This window comes from Meles meles, chromosome 12, assembly GCF_922984935.1.
Source record: "Meles meles chromosome 12, mMelMel3.1 paternal haplotype, whole genome shotgun sequence".
Lineage (NCBI taxonomy): Eukaryota > Metazoa > Chordata > Mammalia > Carnivora > Mustelidae > Meles > Meles meles.
Window position 1 is genome coordinate 32,461,724 of NC_060077.1, and position 16,697 is coordinate 32,478,420.

The window sequence follows — 16,697 nt, forward strand, 5'->3', positions numbered from 1 at the left end:
GGCTCTTGCAGGCTGACTGCCCCCCTCAGGGGGCCCAATTGAGCAAGCAGTTGGGAGAAGGGCCCCATGACCATGAACCCTGTGTGTGCACCCGCCTGCTGATGTTGCCACGGAGGGGCCAAGGCTGGGAGCAGCCGAGCGTGATCCCTGCCTCCATCTGGCCTCCCATGCAAACCCGTCAGGGTCGGTACGCTTTCTCTGCAGTTCTGTAATGGGAAAGAGCTCCACTTTGGTATCTTTCAAGTCACCTGATTGGAAACTATTTGTGCAGCATGAAATTATTTATAAGGCTTTTCTCCAGACACGTACAGACTTAAAGAAGCGATTAGGCCCTCTGCTCAGGTACCTTGTCTCAGGCTGCTGTGCCTCTCCAGAAAGGGCCTTCTCCCATGAGCAGCCATATCTGGACCCTGCTAGGAGGGTGAGAGTCAGGTGAGAACAGCCCAGTGCTCTGCCTGTTGACCAGGAACTCACGCCAAACCCCTAGGCCAGACCTGCCCGGCCCCATCCAAGAGGTCAGCCCTGAGGAGCTCACCTGGGGGCCCACTTGGGTCTGTTCCCTTCGGGGCAGTGACCTGTCTTGTCGCCTGCTTTCCCATCCACCCTGCCTCTGCCCAGCCTCTCCTCCACCCTCCGGCCCCAGGGCGCTGCTCCTCTCAGTGCCCACACATTGGTTCTGGTCTGTCTCTGCAGCCCAAGTTTGCATTATGCCCATGGTCTCTGGGTTCTGAGCGTCTCGGCTCGTTCACGAGCTGCATGCCAGTCACCCACCTACCTAACACTCGCCTCACTGTTGCTGAGGGTGACCAAGCACTGAGCTCTAGCCCTAATGTCTGCTGCTCCCCATCCGTGCTGCAGGGCCCCTGCGGACCCCAGCTATAGGCGTCACAGGTAGAACAGCAATCTCATGGCCTCAGGCCTTTGGGGACAGGCTGATCTCTGTGGGGCGAGGACCTAAAGTTGCCATAAGGACTTGCTTTGTGTCTTCTCCTGTCACTGGGCGCCCTAACTGGGAGGGACTCCAGCAGGCAGGCCCCGCCTACAGCACCTGCTGGGATCAGTCCTGTAGGGAGCTCCCAGCTCACTAGAGGGGACCCTAGGCCCAGGGTCTGAAAGCCTGTTCTCAGGGCTGCTGTGATCAGTATTTCTGAGCTTTAATGTGATAATCAACCTAATTCAATGCAAGTCGGCCCCTTTGAAGAGCCAAACAAGAATCTGGGGTGCTTGGGTGGCTCAGTCTGTCTGCCTTCCAGCTCAGGTCTTCATCCTAGAGCATAGAGGTGGATCCCCTTGGTGTGGCGCTGGACAGGGAATCTACTTTCTCTTCTCCTTCTGCCCCTCCCCACCACTTGCATGCTCTCTCAAATAAAGTTTTTTGAAAAATCTAAAAAAAAGGATACAGAACACCTGGATGGCTCAGTCGGTTAAGTGTCTGCCTTCAGCTCAGGTCATGATCCCAGGATCCTGGAATCGAGCCCCGCATCAGGCTCCCTGCTCAGCAAGGGGTCTACTTCTCCCTCTGCCTCTGCCTCTCCCCCTGTTGGTGTTCCCTCCCTCTCTAATAAATAAAATCTTTTTTAAAAAAGATTTAAAAAGAAGAATACATCTGAATGTTTCAGTGAGAAATACCGTGTCATATCCCTCTGCCACACTCAGATTAATAAACTACAACCGGGACCTTCAGGTTTGGAGAGAAAAAAAAGGACATTTCAAATTAATGTCGACTCTCTTTTAACAGAACGCTTTGCGTTGGATCTGTATCAACTAACAAAAACTCGATTTGTCCTTCTGTCAACTATATTAATTACCTTAACAAGTTTGTACATCCCGTTTCTATACATTTTTCTGCTGGAATTTTTACATGATTACGCAATGACGGTGTTTCCAGGGAAGCAGAGTGAGGCGGTACAGCCGCAAGGCCCTGCCCGGAAGTGTGAGCACCACACCGTGGCCCTAGGCGTCCAGACCTCAGGCGGTTCCCCGCCACAAACCTGCAGGTCCCAGGAGCATGGTCCTCTTGGAGCCCCACCCCACCCCCCTGCTCAGCTTCCCGTGGGCTTGTCTCTGAGCAGTGGAATCAGCTTATCGAAACAAATTCCAACTGGAATGTTCGTGAAGAAACTGCATAGGGAGAAACCAATGGCAAGAAGATGCAGGTCCATGGAGGGACGAAAAGTGTGGGGCAAGGGCTCTGGTGGGGTACCTGGCCCTGTGGGTCCTCTTGGCCCCACAGATATCCCCAAAGTACCCAAGCCCATCTTGGGAGAAATGCAAACAAGCAGCGTGGCACAAGGCAGGAATCACCTCCTCCCAATCTCAGGCAGGCTCAGGTAGCTCCTAGAAGGTGCTGGTGAACTGAACGGAGCTGGGAAAATGGCCTATAAGCCGTGCTCCCCAAGGCAGGCACCAGTCAAGGACCTATCTACCTTGGTCTCTGTCACAGCAAAGATGCTGCCTGGCATTCTTACCAGGTGAACACACCAGATCATCAGATCTGTAGCCCCAATCTGCAGCAGTCCTGAGAAGCAGAACAGTAGTACACTTTGAGCCAGTGCTGTCCCCTGTGGCCAGGAGGAGGCTGTGCCCTGTGGAGGGATGGAACTTGTAGTACAGGCAAGTGGGCGGGCCCAGGAGGATCCCTCCCAAGACCTCTCGGAAGGGCCTTGGAGCCAAAAACCATGCTGCCAGGACTCTGGAGTGTGATCCACTCCCTGGTCCCAGGTTTCAGCTGCCAGCCGCAGGAGATGTCTTCTGACCCTCTCTAAGCAGAAAGAATAGACAAGAAAGAAGGAAATGGCTGTAAATCAGAAATGCCAAGTGTGGCCGCAGGGAAAGTAAGCGTGTTAAGCCCACCCCTGCCTTGGAGGCAAAGAAGTCACAGAAGGTAATCCCTGGCCAAGGAGGTGGGGAGGCTTGCAGGGTTAGTCAGCACTTCCCTCCTAGCCCTGTGCAGGGCTGCACGTGGACGTGCGAAGAGGAGTGGAGTTCGTGGCCCTCCGCAGGATGGGGCTGTTCCACTGACCCAGCTGTCCCTCCTCACTGCCCGGGCCAGTGGGGGTGGGGGTGAGCCCTGCAGAGGACAGCATAAACCAGGCCCACCCTGGGCAGTTTGTAGGACAAGCAGCAGTGGCAGGGGGGCAGCAGGAGCCCCCGGGGGGACACTAAGTCTGCGGAAGGCAGCTTGCATACAGGCTCCCAGGGGGCTCGTGGTTTGATGATAAACCAAATCCTGAATGGGGCATGATTCACGGCCTGGAAGGCGTGACTAGCAGGGCGTGGTTGGCGTGCGCTGGGCCTTACCTGCCACAGCTCCAGGCACATGGGCATGCCTGGCTTGGCATCTGCCTCCGGCTTCAGGGTGCACACTGACGTCTTGGATGGCATCTCCAGAATCTGAACCTGACGGTAAGAAAACAAGTTGATTTGGGCAGGCGCCAAGTCGAGCCTGTGCTATACAAACAAGAGACTTTTAAGGCGATTAGCCAAGGCTGCTACAAGTTTCTGTCTGCTCCCCAGAGGAACCTGGGATCTGAGCCTCCTAATTAGGCCGCATAGGCTCGTGGGTTCAGGCACTGCTGGGCATTGTGAAACTCACACGTCATTCCTGAGTGACCGGCCTGTCCCTCTCACCAGCATCATCACCTCTGGCCTTTCCTGATTTTACCTCTTCACTGAGGAGGGGGCTTGCTGGGCACTGACTCAGTTTACCCATCCTCTCGATCTCTGCCTCCTTCTCTTTCCTGATGTGGGCTTTCATGTGAACAACTCTGAACTATCTCAGGTGCATCAGATGGTTACAGAAGTGCACGTCGGGGCAGGCACCATGGTGGCTCGGTCGGTTATATAAGCATCTGCCTTCAGCTCAGGTTCCTGATCCAGGGTCCTGAGATCAAGTCCCACATCGGGATCACTGCTCAGCAGGGAACCTGCTTCTCCGTCTCCCTCTGCCTGCCACTCCCCCTGATGTGCTCTTTCTCTCTCTCACTGACAAATGAATGAATAATCTTAAAAAAAAAAAAAAAAAAAAAAGAAAGAAAAGAAAAAAAAGTGCACAAGGAACCCCTGGGGATCACCAGCAAGTCTAGGAAATGGTGTGCACCAAGGGGAACTCTGTTTGGGGCCTGGCTGGTCCCGACACCCCGCACCTCTATACTGGGTATCACAGTGGTGTTTTGTGTCACCTGAATGCAGGGGCAGGCCCTCCTGCACCCGGGCTGGAAGATGTGCCTTTCTGGTCCACACAGCCAGGTCACATTCAGGCCTGTCCATCTGAGCTGGGCCAAGCTCTGCCCCACACCATCTGTAGGGGATAGCTGCAGCCACAAGGAGCAGGCTTGGGCACTAGAGCACTGCCGCCCAGAAACTGTCCCCCAGCCATCTGCATCCCTACTGCCTCATCTCCAGCAAGCAGGGACAAGGGCGCCCCCTCCTGTGGTGCTTGTAGGTAGAGGGGATTCCATGTGAAGCAGGTCTGCCACTCCATGATGGGGGAGGGGGAGGCTCGACCAGCCCTCTGGCCCCCTTGATGCCGGTGAGAGGGGCTGTGCTGACAGCATGCAGCCACTATGAAGCCACATCGTCCCTTGCCAACAAGACGACATCTTCTGGTTTGCAGATGAAGAGTCTGGGGCGGGGGTGGGGGGCGTTTGAAGAGACAGCTGGCCTGCTGTCTCAGTCACCCAGTGAACTGGAGGCATGTGGGTGTGAGCTGGGCTGCTCTCACTAACCCACAGGGGAGAATCAGCCCAAGGCCTGAGATTAAGTCCTGAGTCCTCTCACGATCTGCTACCTGCACGCTGAGTCTGTCCAAGGGCACGCTGCAGGCAGGGTAGAAAGCCAGTGGCACAGCAGCCTGGGCCTCCCAGCTGCAGGCCTGCATGGGGGCAGCACACCCCCAGGCTGAGGCTGTGGGGACCTTCTGGGCAGGGCACTTACCAGAGGCCCACGCAGTGTCCTCGGGAGGGGCTTGCTGCAGAGTACGAATGCGTCCCCACAAAGAGGCACATACCTATGTACGCGCACGCATACAGCCTCCCCCAGCTTCTGCGGGGCCTGCAGGATCAGTGTCCATACCAGCCCCCGCAGCCCTCACTGCCCACGAAGGAGACAGAAAAGACCCTCAGTGATGTGAACGGTTGTTACTGTCATCAAGTAAGAGGCTGCTAGAAGGAGGCCCTGGAACAGCAAAGATGCTCAAGGAGGAGCTCTAGCAAAATAATAAGACATGCAAGAAAAGTCACGTGGCAACCAAGACACAACGGAACCTAGGGATGTCCCAGAGGTCAGGTGAAAACCCAGGAGAAGGGGAGGGGGCTCTGTGTCCTTGGCAGTGAGTACCAGTGACTCAATTTCAGGCTTACTGTTTGAGAATCGGCTGTAGACACTGTGGGAAGCCTGTGGGCCCCAGCCAGGGTGCGCTCACCCGGGAGGCCAGATGCTCCATAGAACAGAGAAAGAACTGCTCCTCTGGTTCGGGACACCTGGGCACCCAGCCCTGTGCACATGCAAAGCAGCAAAGCTGCTAGCTGTGTGAAGGCAGAGGGAGAGGGAGAAGCAAGCTCCCTGCTGAGCGTGGAGCTTCCTTAAGATTCTCTCTCAAAAAAAAAAAAAAAAGATTCTCTCTCTCAGAGCCAGTTAAGCGTCTGCCTTCAGCTCAGGTCATCATCCCAGGGTCCTGAGATCAAGTCCCACATCGGGTTCCCTGCTCAGATGAGAGCCTGCGTCTCCTCCTCCCTCTGCCTGCTGCTCTCCTTGCTTGTGCGGTCTTTCTATCAATGAATAAATAAAATCCTTTAAAATTTTTTAAAGAAATATGGGTGCCTGGGTGGCTCAGTTTGTTAAGCGCCTGCCTTTGGCTTGGATCATGATCTTGGGGCCCTGGGATTGAGTCCCACATGGGGCTTCCTGCTCAGTGGACAGCCTGCTTCTCTCTCTCCCTCTGCCTCTGCCCATGACTCATGCTCTCTCTCTCAAATAAATAAATAAAATCTTTTAAAAAATTAAATTAAAAAAATTAAAAGATTCTCTCTTTCCCTCTGCCCCTCCTCCCACTTAAAAAACATTTTTTTAAGTATATTAAAAAAAAAAAGATATTGACTGGGTAGTTGGGACCTGTGGGGAGAAGCCACCCTGATTGCTTGCATATGCTCATGGGGTGAGGGATGCCAGAAGAAACAGAAGTCCCTGGGCACACAGTCTGCATGGGCCCACACCCCGGATGGCCTGGTACAAGGGCACACAGGTATGGTGAGGGATGGCCTCTCCCAATCTTTGGGCCCAGGAAGATCCCTCTGGTGGCAGTGAGGAGGGGTGTGAAGGCAAGGGGCTCAGGTAGGGGTGAGTCACCCTGCAAGTCAGCTCAGGGAGGAGGGGGGGGAAACCAGGACAGCCCCGAAGCCTGAGCAAGACACTATGGGAGGAAGAGTGAGTGGCAGTACCCACAGCCACATCCTGGGTGTAAGAGAGCAAGGGGCCCAGGGCCCAAGGACCAGGGCAAGCCCAGGGGCCGCTGTGAGTCCGACAAAGGCTCTGGGCTCTGGGCTCTGGGCTCTGGCAAGGGCCTGGACGCCTGCGCTCGGAGCCTCCTCCAGATACCAGTGTGCTTTCCATCTGGCACTTGACTGCAACCTTAGTTTCCAGAAGGTAAAATGTTTGGTTTGGGCAAGTGTGGCCACCCAGACGGCCGAGCAGGGTGGGAGCATGTCCTCCCTGGGCATTGTCTGGGCATAGGCCAGCAATGCCTTTCCAAGCAGATTCCACCCAGGCAGATTCCAGGTGGGAACGTGGAAAACAACCACTTTCCCAGGATATCTGAGGTCTTTGGATTGGCTGCTCCTGAAAACCACAGGTGACGCCTGCACTGGCGACTAGGGAGCCGGCAAACCAGTTAAAAACAACGTGGAGCAGCACATGCTGGGTGTCAGGGGCCAGACCCTGGGGGCAGGACGTGCAGCCAGGAAGGCCCAGAGAGGCCGAGAAGCAGAGGGCAGCACGGGGCATCCCCGCCTCAGTGGGGAGGGCTGGGCTCTATGGTGTGCAGCGCAGGAGCGAGGCTTGGCGCTGCCTGGCCCCGGCTGTCCGGGAGGAAGCACACCCCTCTCTTTTCACATTCATAAAACTTTTAACAGGTTTTTGGCAAATTGGCAAGAAAAGTGTATGTAGCTCCTAATTGGCGATTTAAACGCAATCATGAACAAATAAATGCCTGTTCCTTTCTCATTATTTATGAACTGAATCTGCTTTAAGACAAACGAGTCTTCTTGGGTAGGGGCCAAACCTCGCTGCTGTGGGCATGGGGCCCCATGTCCTTGCCCAGCGCTGCCTGCTGCACAGCCCTTTGGGACCGGCAAGGAACACAGGGAGACATGGCCGTGGGCAGCAGACAGGAGGCTCCCTCTCCCTGCATGTGTGCACCCCCGGGCCCTCCCTGCCCCAGCTCAGAGCCCCTGGCACCCCACACTCGGCCCAGACCCTGAGCACCTATGCCCCCAACACGCAACAGGCCTGTCTGATTGCTGATCCTGGGTTCTTCTTCAATTTCCCTTCAGCTCCCCAAGTGCTGGCCCCTCCGGCCACATCCCCATCTTCCACCTTACCCTCCACCCTCACTTCCCACCACCTGTTCCCCTTGGTGGACTCTGCCTCTTCTGCCTCTGGGGATGTGGACATGCTGCCCAGCCTGACCAGATCTCCATCACCAACCACTGCTGGCCACTCTGGCCTGAGTTCCATCTGACAGTCACCTCCAAGGCTCCATCACGCCCACCTGGAGCCCCGTTCTCTGAGTTCCCCTCTCACCTGCACCCTCTGTTCTGCACTTACTACCCCGGTGCCAGCCTCCCCCAAGCCTCAGCATTCCAGGTCTGATCAAGGCCTCTCATGCCAGAACTCAGTTCAGCAACCCAAAAGGCTGCCCCTGATGCCCAGACTACCAGAAGGCCACGATTTCTCTCCCACCATCTCCTGCCGGCCTGCCCAAGACTCCCCACCATGCATGCCTGCTCCTAAGTCCTCTGAGGACCTCTCCAGGCAGTCTCTGCCTCTGCACTCCTAATGGTCTCGAGCCCCATGCCATGCAGTACTGGGTACTGGGGCAGCAGCCAGACCAAGGCCCCTGGAGTTGCAGTCTGGCACTCCATGGGGCTCCTGTGGCAGGCACAGCATTTCTCTAATAGGTGTTCAGGATGGGGAACCAAATGCAAGCAGCTCGTGAAGCCAGGCACCAGGTGGGCTAGCACTCACCTCGTCACTACCTCTCCCCGGCACAGCCAGCATCCAGCGCTCCTGAGCCCCAGCGAGGACGGAGCTCCTGCAGAAGCCCATGCTCTCCAGGACCACAGAGTCCACGATGGCGTTCCTGCCCTCTGCCAGGTCCCACAGGTGCAGCTTCAGGTCCCGGCCCTGACTGCCAAACCAAGAGGAGACAGGCTATGAGCCTCCGAGGTGAGCAGACTGGGTTTCTCACCTGGACCAATGCCAGCATGCTGGGGCCAGCCTGACGCCGAAGGAAGGCAGGGGACACCTTCCAGAGAGGCGCCCAGATGGTATGCATTACCTGGCTGGGGGCACCAAAGCCAAGGAAGGACTTTGTATCCAAGATGCCTTCATGGGCCATCCCACAGGGGCACCATCAACCATGTGCCAGTGAGCTTTGCGACACATGCCCCATGACCAGCCTCCCGGGCTCTTCCTGCCACTCCCCGTGCTGTCGAAGTGTGAGCTCACCCTCCTCCCTCCCTCTGTGAATTAACTGTGATGGCCCAGCAATCCCACCCCCTCACGAGTTTTCCCAAGTGAATTTAAGACCTGTATTCACACAAAAGCCTGTACACAAACAGCAGCTCCCTTCCTAACTGCCCAAAACTCGATGCGACTCTTCAGTACGAGGCTAGGGAACCAACCATGTGCCTCCACACCACAAAATTCCACTCAGTGACAGACAGGGACAAACTGTGACACATGCTACAACCCGCAGGCATATCAGATGCCTTCTGCTATGAGCCAAAAGGCCACCTACGGCATGATTCCCCTGCTGGGACGTTTCCGGGACGGCATGACGGCAGGTGGGGGACTGGGGCTGCCGTCTACAGGGAGCAGCACAGAGGCTCTGCAGGGTGCTGGCAGCCCTATGTGGCCCTGGGGGGGGGGGCACTGCCGTGATGGTGGCCACCGTCAAGCCCACAGAACAACCCACAAAGAGCAAACATTAGTGTGTATAAGTTAAGAAAACAATCAGGGTGTCGGGCTCCCAAGATGGACTGCAGACTGTGACAAATGTCTTGCACACTGCACCCAGGAGGAGGGCAGATAGCTGATCTGAGGAGTTCTGGAAAAGTCTGTTCACTTGAGTTAAAAACAAATACTTTTACAGAGACATCAGACCGGAATGGGGCCTTCTCGGCCACTGGCAGGGGACTCCCACGCCCACCACCTCCTCCATTTACGAGACACTATCCTACAGGAAGAATGGGTGTTCCCCTCTCCTTCTGTTCTCTCTATTTCCATCAGCTTGGACTTGCGTGTTCCTGTGTTACTCTGTGGGCTGTCATCTACACTTCCCATTATTTATTTTTGTGCTCAAACCATCCCAGATTGGCCAGCGGGACCCCCTTTGAGCTGGCTCAGGGTCCTTCTGACACGTGTCCATCAGCAAGATATTCCAGACCCAGAATCATTTCTCCAAGGAATCCTTGTTCCTTCCAGTGCAGAGAGATATTTGCAAACCAAGGTCTGGGCGCTGGTGTAGTTATTGTTGTGAGGTGCCGCTGCCGCCAGGCCCTCTCAGCAGAGCCAGGAAATACACACACACTCACATACACACCCACCTCTCTCTCACACACACAAACACTCATACACGCAAACACACCTCACATACCCCCCTCACCCACACATGCAAACACACATGCAAACACATCTCACACACCCCTCACCCACACACGCAAACACACAAACACACCTCACACACACCCCTCACCTACACATGCATACACACCTCAGATACAAACACAGCTTACCGACACATGCAAACACACCTCACACACACACGCCTCACTCACACATGCAAACACACCTCACACACACAGTCACACACAAACTTCAAACACACACAAGCACACCTCATGCACACATTTACACTCACAGACATACTTCACACACACACCTCACTCACACATGGAAACATAGCTCACAATACACAACCTTCACACACAAACCTCACACACACACAGGCAAACATACTCACACACACAAGTATTTCTGCACCTATCTTTGGGTATATACTTTCAAAACCTCACCGGTTCATGCTGATGCCCCAAGACTTCTTCCTCCCCTTCCTCCTCCTCAAGTGTGTGACTCCAATCTCTGATTGGGAGAGAGCTGCCTCCCATTTTCCTCAAGATATTCACTGCCATGCTCCACTGACAAACTTGCTTGCATGATGCAGCCAATCTCCCAACCTCCCCAGCTACCTCTGAGACCTTGCCCCCATCGCCCTGGTCCTCTGCCCAGTGGGCACGCTGCTCCCACACCTCTACCTCGAAGCCACCCCGCACAATCCACTTCCTCAGCCGCCTGTGTCCCTGAACTTGGAAGGGAAATGAGGGAAGGGAGGATGGAACCACTGGCTATCCATATAGAAACAAAGAACGCACACCTCACCAACAGCCAATTCCAGCTGCAGTGTGGGCCAAAAAGGAACAGGAGAGAAGCTCCTGAGAGATCAGATCTTCACGACCTGTTGCTGGGACTCCTTTACACGACACAGAAGCACCAGCCATAAGGAAAAGATGGCAGCTCTGACCCCATTTAAATGGCTAACTTCCACTCACTGACACATTATTGAGTGAGAGCTGTAAGTCACTTTGTGGGAGCAGCACCTGGTGATATAAATATCAGCCACATCTGAATATAAAAAAACTCCCGTAACTCAATGAGAAAAAGGTAGTCAGTCTGCTAGAGAAATGGGGATTGGAGGGAGATTCTATCCCAGTGGCTAACAACTGCAGAAGGCGGCTGGCTCATTAAGTGGTCAGGAAAATGCAAATGAGGCCATACCCAGAAAGCAGTGCGGGGGTGGAGGCACTTGCACTGGGGGCAGCCTGGCACCTTCTGAGCCGCTCAGTACGTGCACACCCTGTGGCCGATGCCCCACCTCTGCGTCCAGGGTCCAATCCGCAGACACGCATGCACTGGGCGCCCGGAGACCCAGACTGGGGTCTTAATCCTTAAGCTTCTTGGCCCCAAGTGGATGACCCAGATCTCCACTGCCAGTAGAATGAGCATTCATACACATCCAGTGGAACACTGCACAGGAAAATCCCACACAGTGCCCTACAGCTACACGTACCCACCGTGGAGCTCACAAAGTAGAGCTGAGCAGAAGCAGTCCCATACAAAGGAAGCTGTTCTGCACGGTGCCATTTTTGTAAGTAAGAAAAAAAAAACCAGACCTAACAAGTCTGTGCTTTTTGGAGATGCAGATTCCGAATGGTAAGGCAAGAATGAGGGGCAAGGGGGCTGCCTCCTGAGGACGAGAATGGAGCCAGCATCAGGGCTCTGCTCTGACTTCAGTGGTTACCCAGGTGTCCACTCTGTGATAGTACAACAGTCTGCAAACTTGTTCTGTGCACTTTTCTGCAAGGGTGCTGCGGTTGCCATAGAAGAGGTAGGAAACACACCCACCCAGGTGGCTGTCACTGGGCACAGGTGTACCCTCGAGCCCCCAGCTTTCTGTCCTCCAGCCTCCCCTTGACATGAAAGCATACCTGCCTTTCTCAAGAGCCACTTTGGAGACACTTGGCTTCCAAACACAGCTGGGCGCTCGGCCTCTAGTGCAACGTAAACGCACCTGGGCATTCCAAGAACGTGCACAGTCTGCGCTGCAGACCTCCCGACCCACGGGCCCCTGCCTGGAGCACGGCTACCGCAGTGCCGTCCAGCTTGGAAAGGGGAAGGATCAACCGTCCAACATTCACTCACAGGCTGCCCTTGCCGCTTGCCTCCCCACACAATGTCAGGCCAGCTTTCTGAGGGGCAGACCCCAGGGCTGGGGATTCCCTGAGAGCAGCCCAAGGCATCTGGGCCCTGGAGGAGCAGGAGGCGCCAAGGGTCCTAAGGCCTTGGCTGAAAACATAGGAGGAATGTTTACAAACAGCAACATCCAGTGCAAGCGGTTTAGTGTGGTATTTGGACGCAGTGTGTATTCTAAGCATCAGGGAAAGTCCACAACCATACGGAGGGCCTGCCACACCAACTGGGGAGAAGGGGGCCAGTGTGTGGGTCTGCAAGCACACACGTCTAAAGCCACCAGCCTCCTGGATACCTCTGGTTCTTCGATAACCTGCGAGCCACCTTCAGGGGCATAGCAGCAGCATGTCTGGCACAAAAGTGCTTTGCAGAAGGGTGTGTCCCTGACAGGCCTTGTCCTCTGGGGACTGGGAACCATGGTGCCTAGATGTCCAGGATCTGAGTCCACGGCCGGAAGGCAGACCTGCCCTGGAGGGCATTCAGGAAAGTTTCACTTAAACTTAGACATAAGCTCATTCTCTCCCCCACCTGCCCCTTCCTGCTGCCTTCTGGCCCATCTCTTACCTGGAGTCCCCAGCCTGGCACCTCTTCAAGGCCCTGGTGGCAGTGCCAGAACATGGCCCCCCTGGGCTCTGCTGCCCGGTCTCCAGCTGCTCACAGCTGGGCCCACCACACAGCTTCCTCTGTCAGGAGTGCCACATGCCCACCCTGCTCTCCTTGTCTCCTGCTCACCCTGCACCGGTCAGCCCAAATGCCATGGACCTGGGCGCCCCTGTGGCACTCCCAGTGCCCAGGGCAGGGAGAGGGTGGCTGCTCTCAGGGTTTGGAGTACAACCCCAATCAGTGGGCGGACTTTAGACGCAAGTTCTGCACCACTGCATGGGAAAGGGACCACTCGTCAGAGGAGGTGTGGTGACACCAGAGCCCTGGGGTCCACAGGAAGGAAGCTGAGGCTCCTCTAAGAAGAACCCTGGAGCTCAGCCATGGACCCTTAGCTCTTGCCACTGGAGAGCCCTGGCAGGCCAGGGAGGCCTCTGCTCAGGTCACTGCAGAGTTGTTTTGTGCGTTCATCAGGCTCCTCTCAGTAGGCACCTGCCTGGACAGAGCAGTGGTCACAAAGACGGCAGCGACGGGCACCCAGTGGACCTGGACACTGCCTCTGGACGGGCCAAGGGCAGAGATCACACTGCTCTGCCATGGGGAGGGGCTGCCCTGGCAGCTGGGGGAGACCCCAAGAGCCTCCAGCGGCAAGTTCATGGCCCCTGCTGAGAGCCACAGCTTGACTCCTTTGGGACTGTACTTGCTGCCATCAAGACCCACCTGAGCAGCTGGTGCCCTTGGGGCAGTGTCCGCAGCCAGGTCACACATTGGCCCCCGTGGCCATCCAGGGTTGCAACTGCCCTCCGCGTCTGCAGGCTCCAGATGTGCACCAGCCCGCTCAGGGACCTGTTGTGACAAGCGCAAAAGCACAGGCTCAGGGAGAGGGATCAGAGGACAGTCCCAGCATGCTCTGCAGGGCTGGCGGAGAAACCACCCAGCTGGTGCACCAGGCATTTCAGTCGGAGCTTTCAGTTTAGAGGACGGCTGGACATGTGAACTAAGGGTAAAAGTGGCACAGTGGTCCTTTACCAGGGATGGTGGGCAGAGCCCTCAGGAGCCTCAGAGGGCACCCGAGGCAGAGTCCACTCCTCTGGAGAGGCACGGGGGCTACCGCTGACACTGTAAACTGTGTGGTGTCTGTGAGAGAGGGCGTGCTCCCTGCCTCCTCCAAGGGGGCCAGGCCCGAGGGACGGCTTGTCAGTGGGTTCTGAAAAGTCCGGGTGCCCGAGAGGGATGGGCTGTTTGAGCCTGTCACTGAGATCCCCAAATGAGCCCTTGGCTCACTGGTAGCCCATTGCCCCTAAATTCACCATGGGCTAACCCCTGGGCTTGGGTTGGGGCCACAGCTACTCACCCTGAGAGGAGGAGTGGGCGCCCCTGTCCTTGGGCTCCTCCGAAGAAATGCAGCGCGTGCACCGCCGACTGGGTACCGCGGAGGACAAACTGGGGGTCTGGTGGTGGGAGTGGGGAGGCTGCCATACTGGCTGGGGATGCAGGCTCCTGGGGACCAAGGAAAGGCATAAGTGACTCCCCTGTTGTCCTTCAGGAAGGCAATAGGAGCCTCCCTGGATGCTGCCCAGCCCCTTCAGCCTGTCTACCCTCACACCTCTCGGCCTCTACACCCAAATGGCATCACTGTGGCCCCAACCTGCACCATCTCTGGGGGGGCGCAGTGGCGCCGCACCCTTCTGAGGTCACTCTCACCCCAGCACCCTGCATAGAGCCTGTCTCTGGCCTCCAAGGCCTGCTGTCCACCCACCCTATACCCTCTGACTCCCTGAATCCCACTGGCCACAGCAGTGGGAAGAGTGACTCCTCCTCCCTCAGGCTGTCTTCTCTACTCCTGGGCTGTCCACACGCCTGGGGGTGTCTGTCCTGCCTCTGAGCCTGGCTGAGTACTGCAAATTCAGCCTCCCTCTTCCCTCATGAGGCCCCTCTCCTCTCCTTCCTGCAGTGGAGCAGTAACATGGCTGGACATGCTGTCCACTCTGGCCCCACAGCAAGCTCAGGGAACAGGGGCCACACTGGCCTGCTCCCTGCAGACCACAGGCCTGACCACCAGCATCAGGCACACAGCAGCTTCTCAGCACGTGCATATTGAAGGGATGAACCGAGGGACAGACAAGAGGTGTATGGGCACCCTGGGGGCTGCGGGAGAGAGCAGGACCCAAAGATAGAGAGGAATCTCCCTCACATGTGCTGCAGACCCTGCCTGCTGGGTCCTGAGGGCCTATACGTCTGCCCTCAGAGAAGGCAGCACCACATTCACTGCTGGAGAAAAGAAGGCAGGGAATGGTCTGGTGAGCTACCCCAGGCCCCTCAGATTCAGGCCTAAAGTCTGCATGCTGCCACCAAGAGGCAGAGCGGCCAGTGCACTGGTGTGTGGGGAAAGAGTAGGGACTGAGTTACCATGTCGCTCCCCAGGAGGACAGATATGACAGATAAGTGACCTTTCCTCAAATCACTGGTCCCATGGGGCCCACCCTCCTGAAAGGAGAAGCCTCCGAGGGTCACCACTGAGCCACCCCAGCAATGGTTCAGGGGGGGTTGCTGGACCAGAAGTGACCTGCTCCAATGACCAAGGGGCACATCTGTCAGCCTGCAGGTCCCAGGCCAGGCTGGGGATACAGCAGGAAAGGCCAGGAGCAGACTGCTGGGAGGCTGCAGCAATTTCATCAGGGGGCCTCTCCTGCTGGGATCTGAGACGCTTCGCCACCTGTCCCTCTCCAGCCTGGACACAGACCAGGGAGGAGGCTACCTGGCCATGGAGGGAGCCACAACCCCCAGGGGAACTGGGCAGGGCAAAGAACAGGAGCAGAGAAGATAGTATTCCTCCAGGAGGGAGCCTTTGCCAATGCCAGAGGCTGGAGGGGGTTCCAGGCCAAAGACAAGGCTCACGTGGGATGGGGGCTAAGCCAGAGGACAGGCAAACACGCAGTCGCAGAGGAAGGAGGGGCGTGAGTTTCTCCAGCTGGAGACTGGTCCAGGCACCACTCAGCCACACCCTCACCGGGAAGCCCTGTACCTCCCCTCGTTGAAAACATCCCAGACCCTTTCCTTCTCTCTCTCTCTCTCTCTCTCTCTCTCTCTCTCCGGAATAGAGCCCGGAGTAGCTTCACTAGAGTGCAAGGTTCAAACACCTGAGAAATGCCACTGTCAAGGCAGCTGGGGCCTTGGAGGCTAAGGGGCTCTGAGTCACCAGACAGGAGAGGAGTGGGGGGCAGGTAGTGACCTGAGACTCCGGAGACCACCGGAGCCAGGGAAATGCTGTAGAGACCCAGTGGAAAGCCACTGCCAGCTGAGGCCTGGTCCACATGAGGGCTGGAAGTAGGGTTGGGGCTGATCCTAATGACCCAGAGCAGACATGGCAGGGCTGGGGACAGGAAGGGGCAGATGCTCACCCTTACTGGGGAGAGACCATAGGCAGCTGCTCCACTGCTTGATCCCGCCTCTGTCAAAGAGAAGGAAGGGGTCTCTGAGAACGGACCTTACAAATGGCCAAGTCCCTATTTCTTTCTTTCTTTTTTAGGGTTTTTGCTCTGAACACCTCTCTCAGCTTTAGCTAAAAACCAACTGACTCTTCCCAAACGCAAGGACGGCCTCCTATGGGCAAAGACCTGACCCCACATTGCTCCATGACCCATGGCCCCTGCTCTGTGGCCTGGGACAGGTGAGCTTGCCAGGAGACACTAACACACACACGCAGCATTCAGGCACACGTATGTGCACACGGACAGAGGGCACACGCTCACAGGTGTACACATGCACACACATGCCTGCACACACTCACACACACGCACAGGCAGCACAGGGGCCTTGGGCGGTGCCAGCCAAAGTGCAGCCCACACTTGCCACCTGCCTGCCGCCCCGATGGGAGTTTCCAGAACCTCACCAGCACAAGGCTCCGTCTGAGGTGATGAAATCAAGTTCTCCTCTATTGTTTCCCCAGAACTGCGGGGAACAAACCCGTCACGTTGTTACAACAACCAAACTGTTCAGGCCAAAATGATGCATCGGCAATTAAGGGCTCCATCATTTCAAGCAATTAAAATAAACGCTTTATTTGAAAACTA

General features: G+C 56.3%; 1 protein-coding gene across 11 annotated transcripts in view; it reads right to left on the reverse strand.

Moving 5' to 3' along the window:
* The window catches only part of GNB1L (G protein subunit beta 1 like), a 58,918-nt gene that overhangs the window by 17,998 nt on the left and 24,223 nt on the right, over positions 1 to 16,697 (reverse strand). For 8 of the 11 annotated variants that reach the window (XM_046025225.1, XM_046025223.1, XM_046025220.1 and 5 more), the window contains 4 exons: positions 13,979 to 14,124; positions 13,345 to 13,470; positions 8,242 to 8,404; positions 3,301 to 3,399 (listed from right to left, as the gene is read on the reverse strand). In XM_046025225.1, the coding sequence (XP_045881181.1) occupies positions 3,301 to 3,399; positions 8,242 to 8,404; positions 13,345 to 13,470; positions 13,979 to 14,103 (513 nt within the window). In that variant the 5' untranslated portion in view covers positions 14,104 to 14,124. Of the gene's footprint in view, positions 1 to 3,300; positions 3,400 to 8,241; positions 8,405 to 13,344; positions 13,471 to 13,978; positions 14,125 to 16,025; positions 16,076 to 16,697 lie in introns of all 11 variants that reach the window. The other 3 variants (XM_046025224.1, XM_046025222.1, XM_046025221.1) reach the window with 1 other exon arrangement.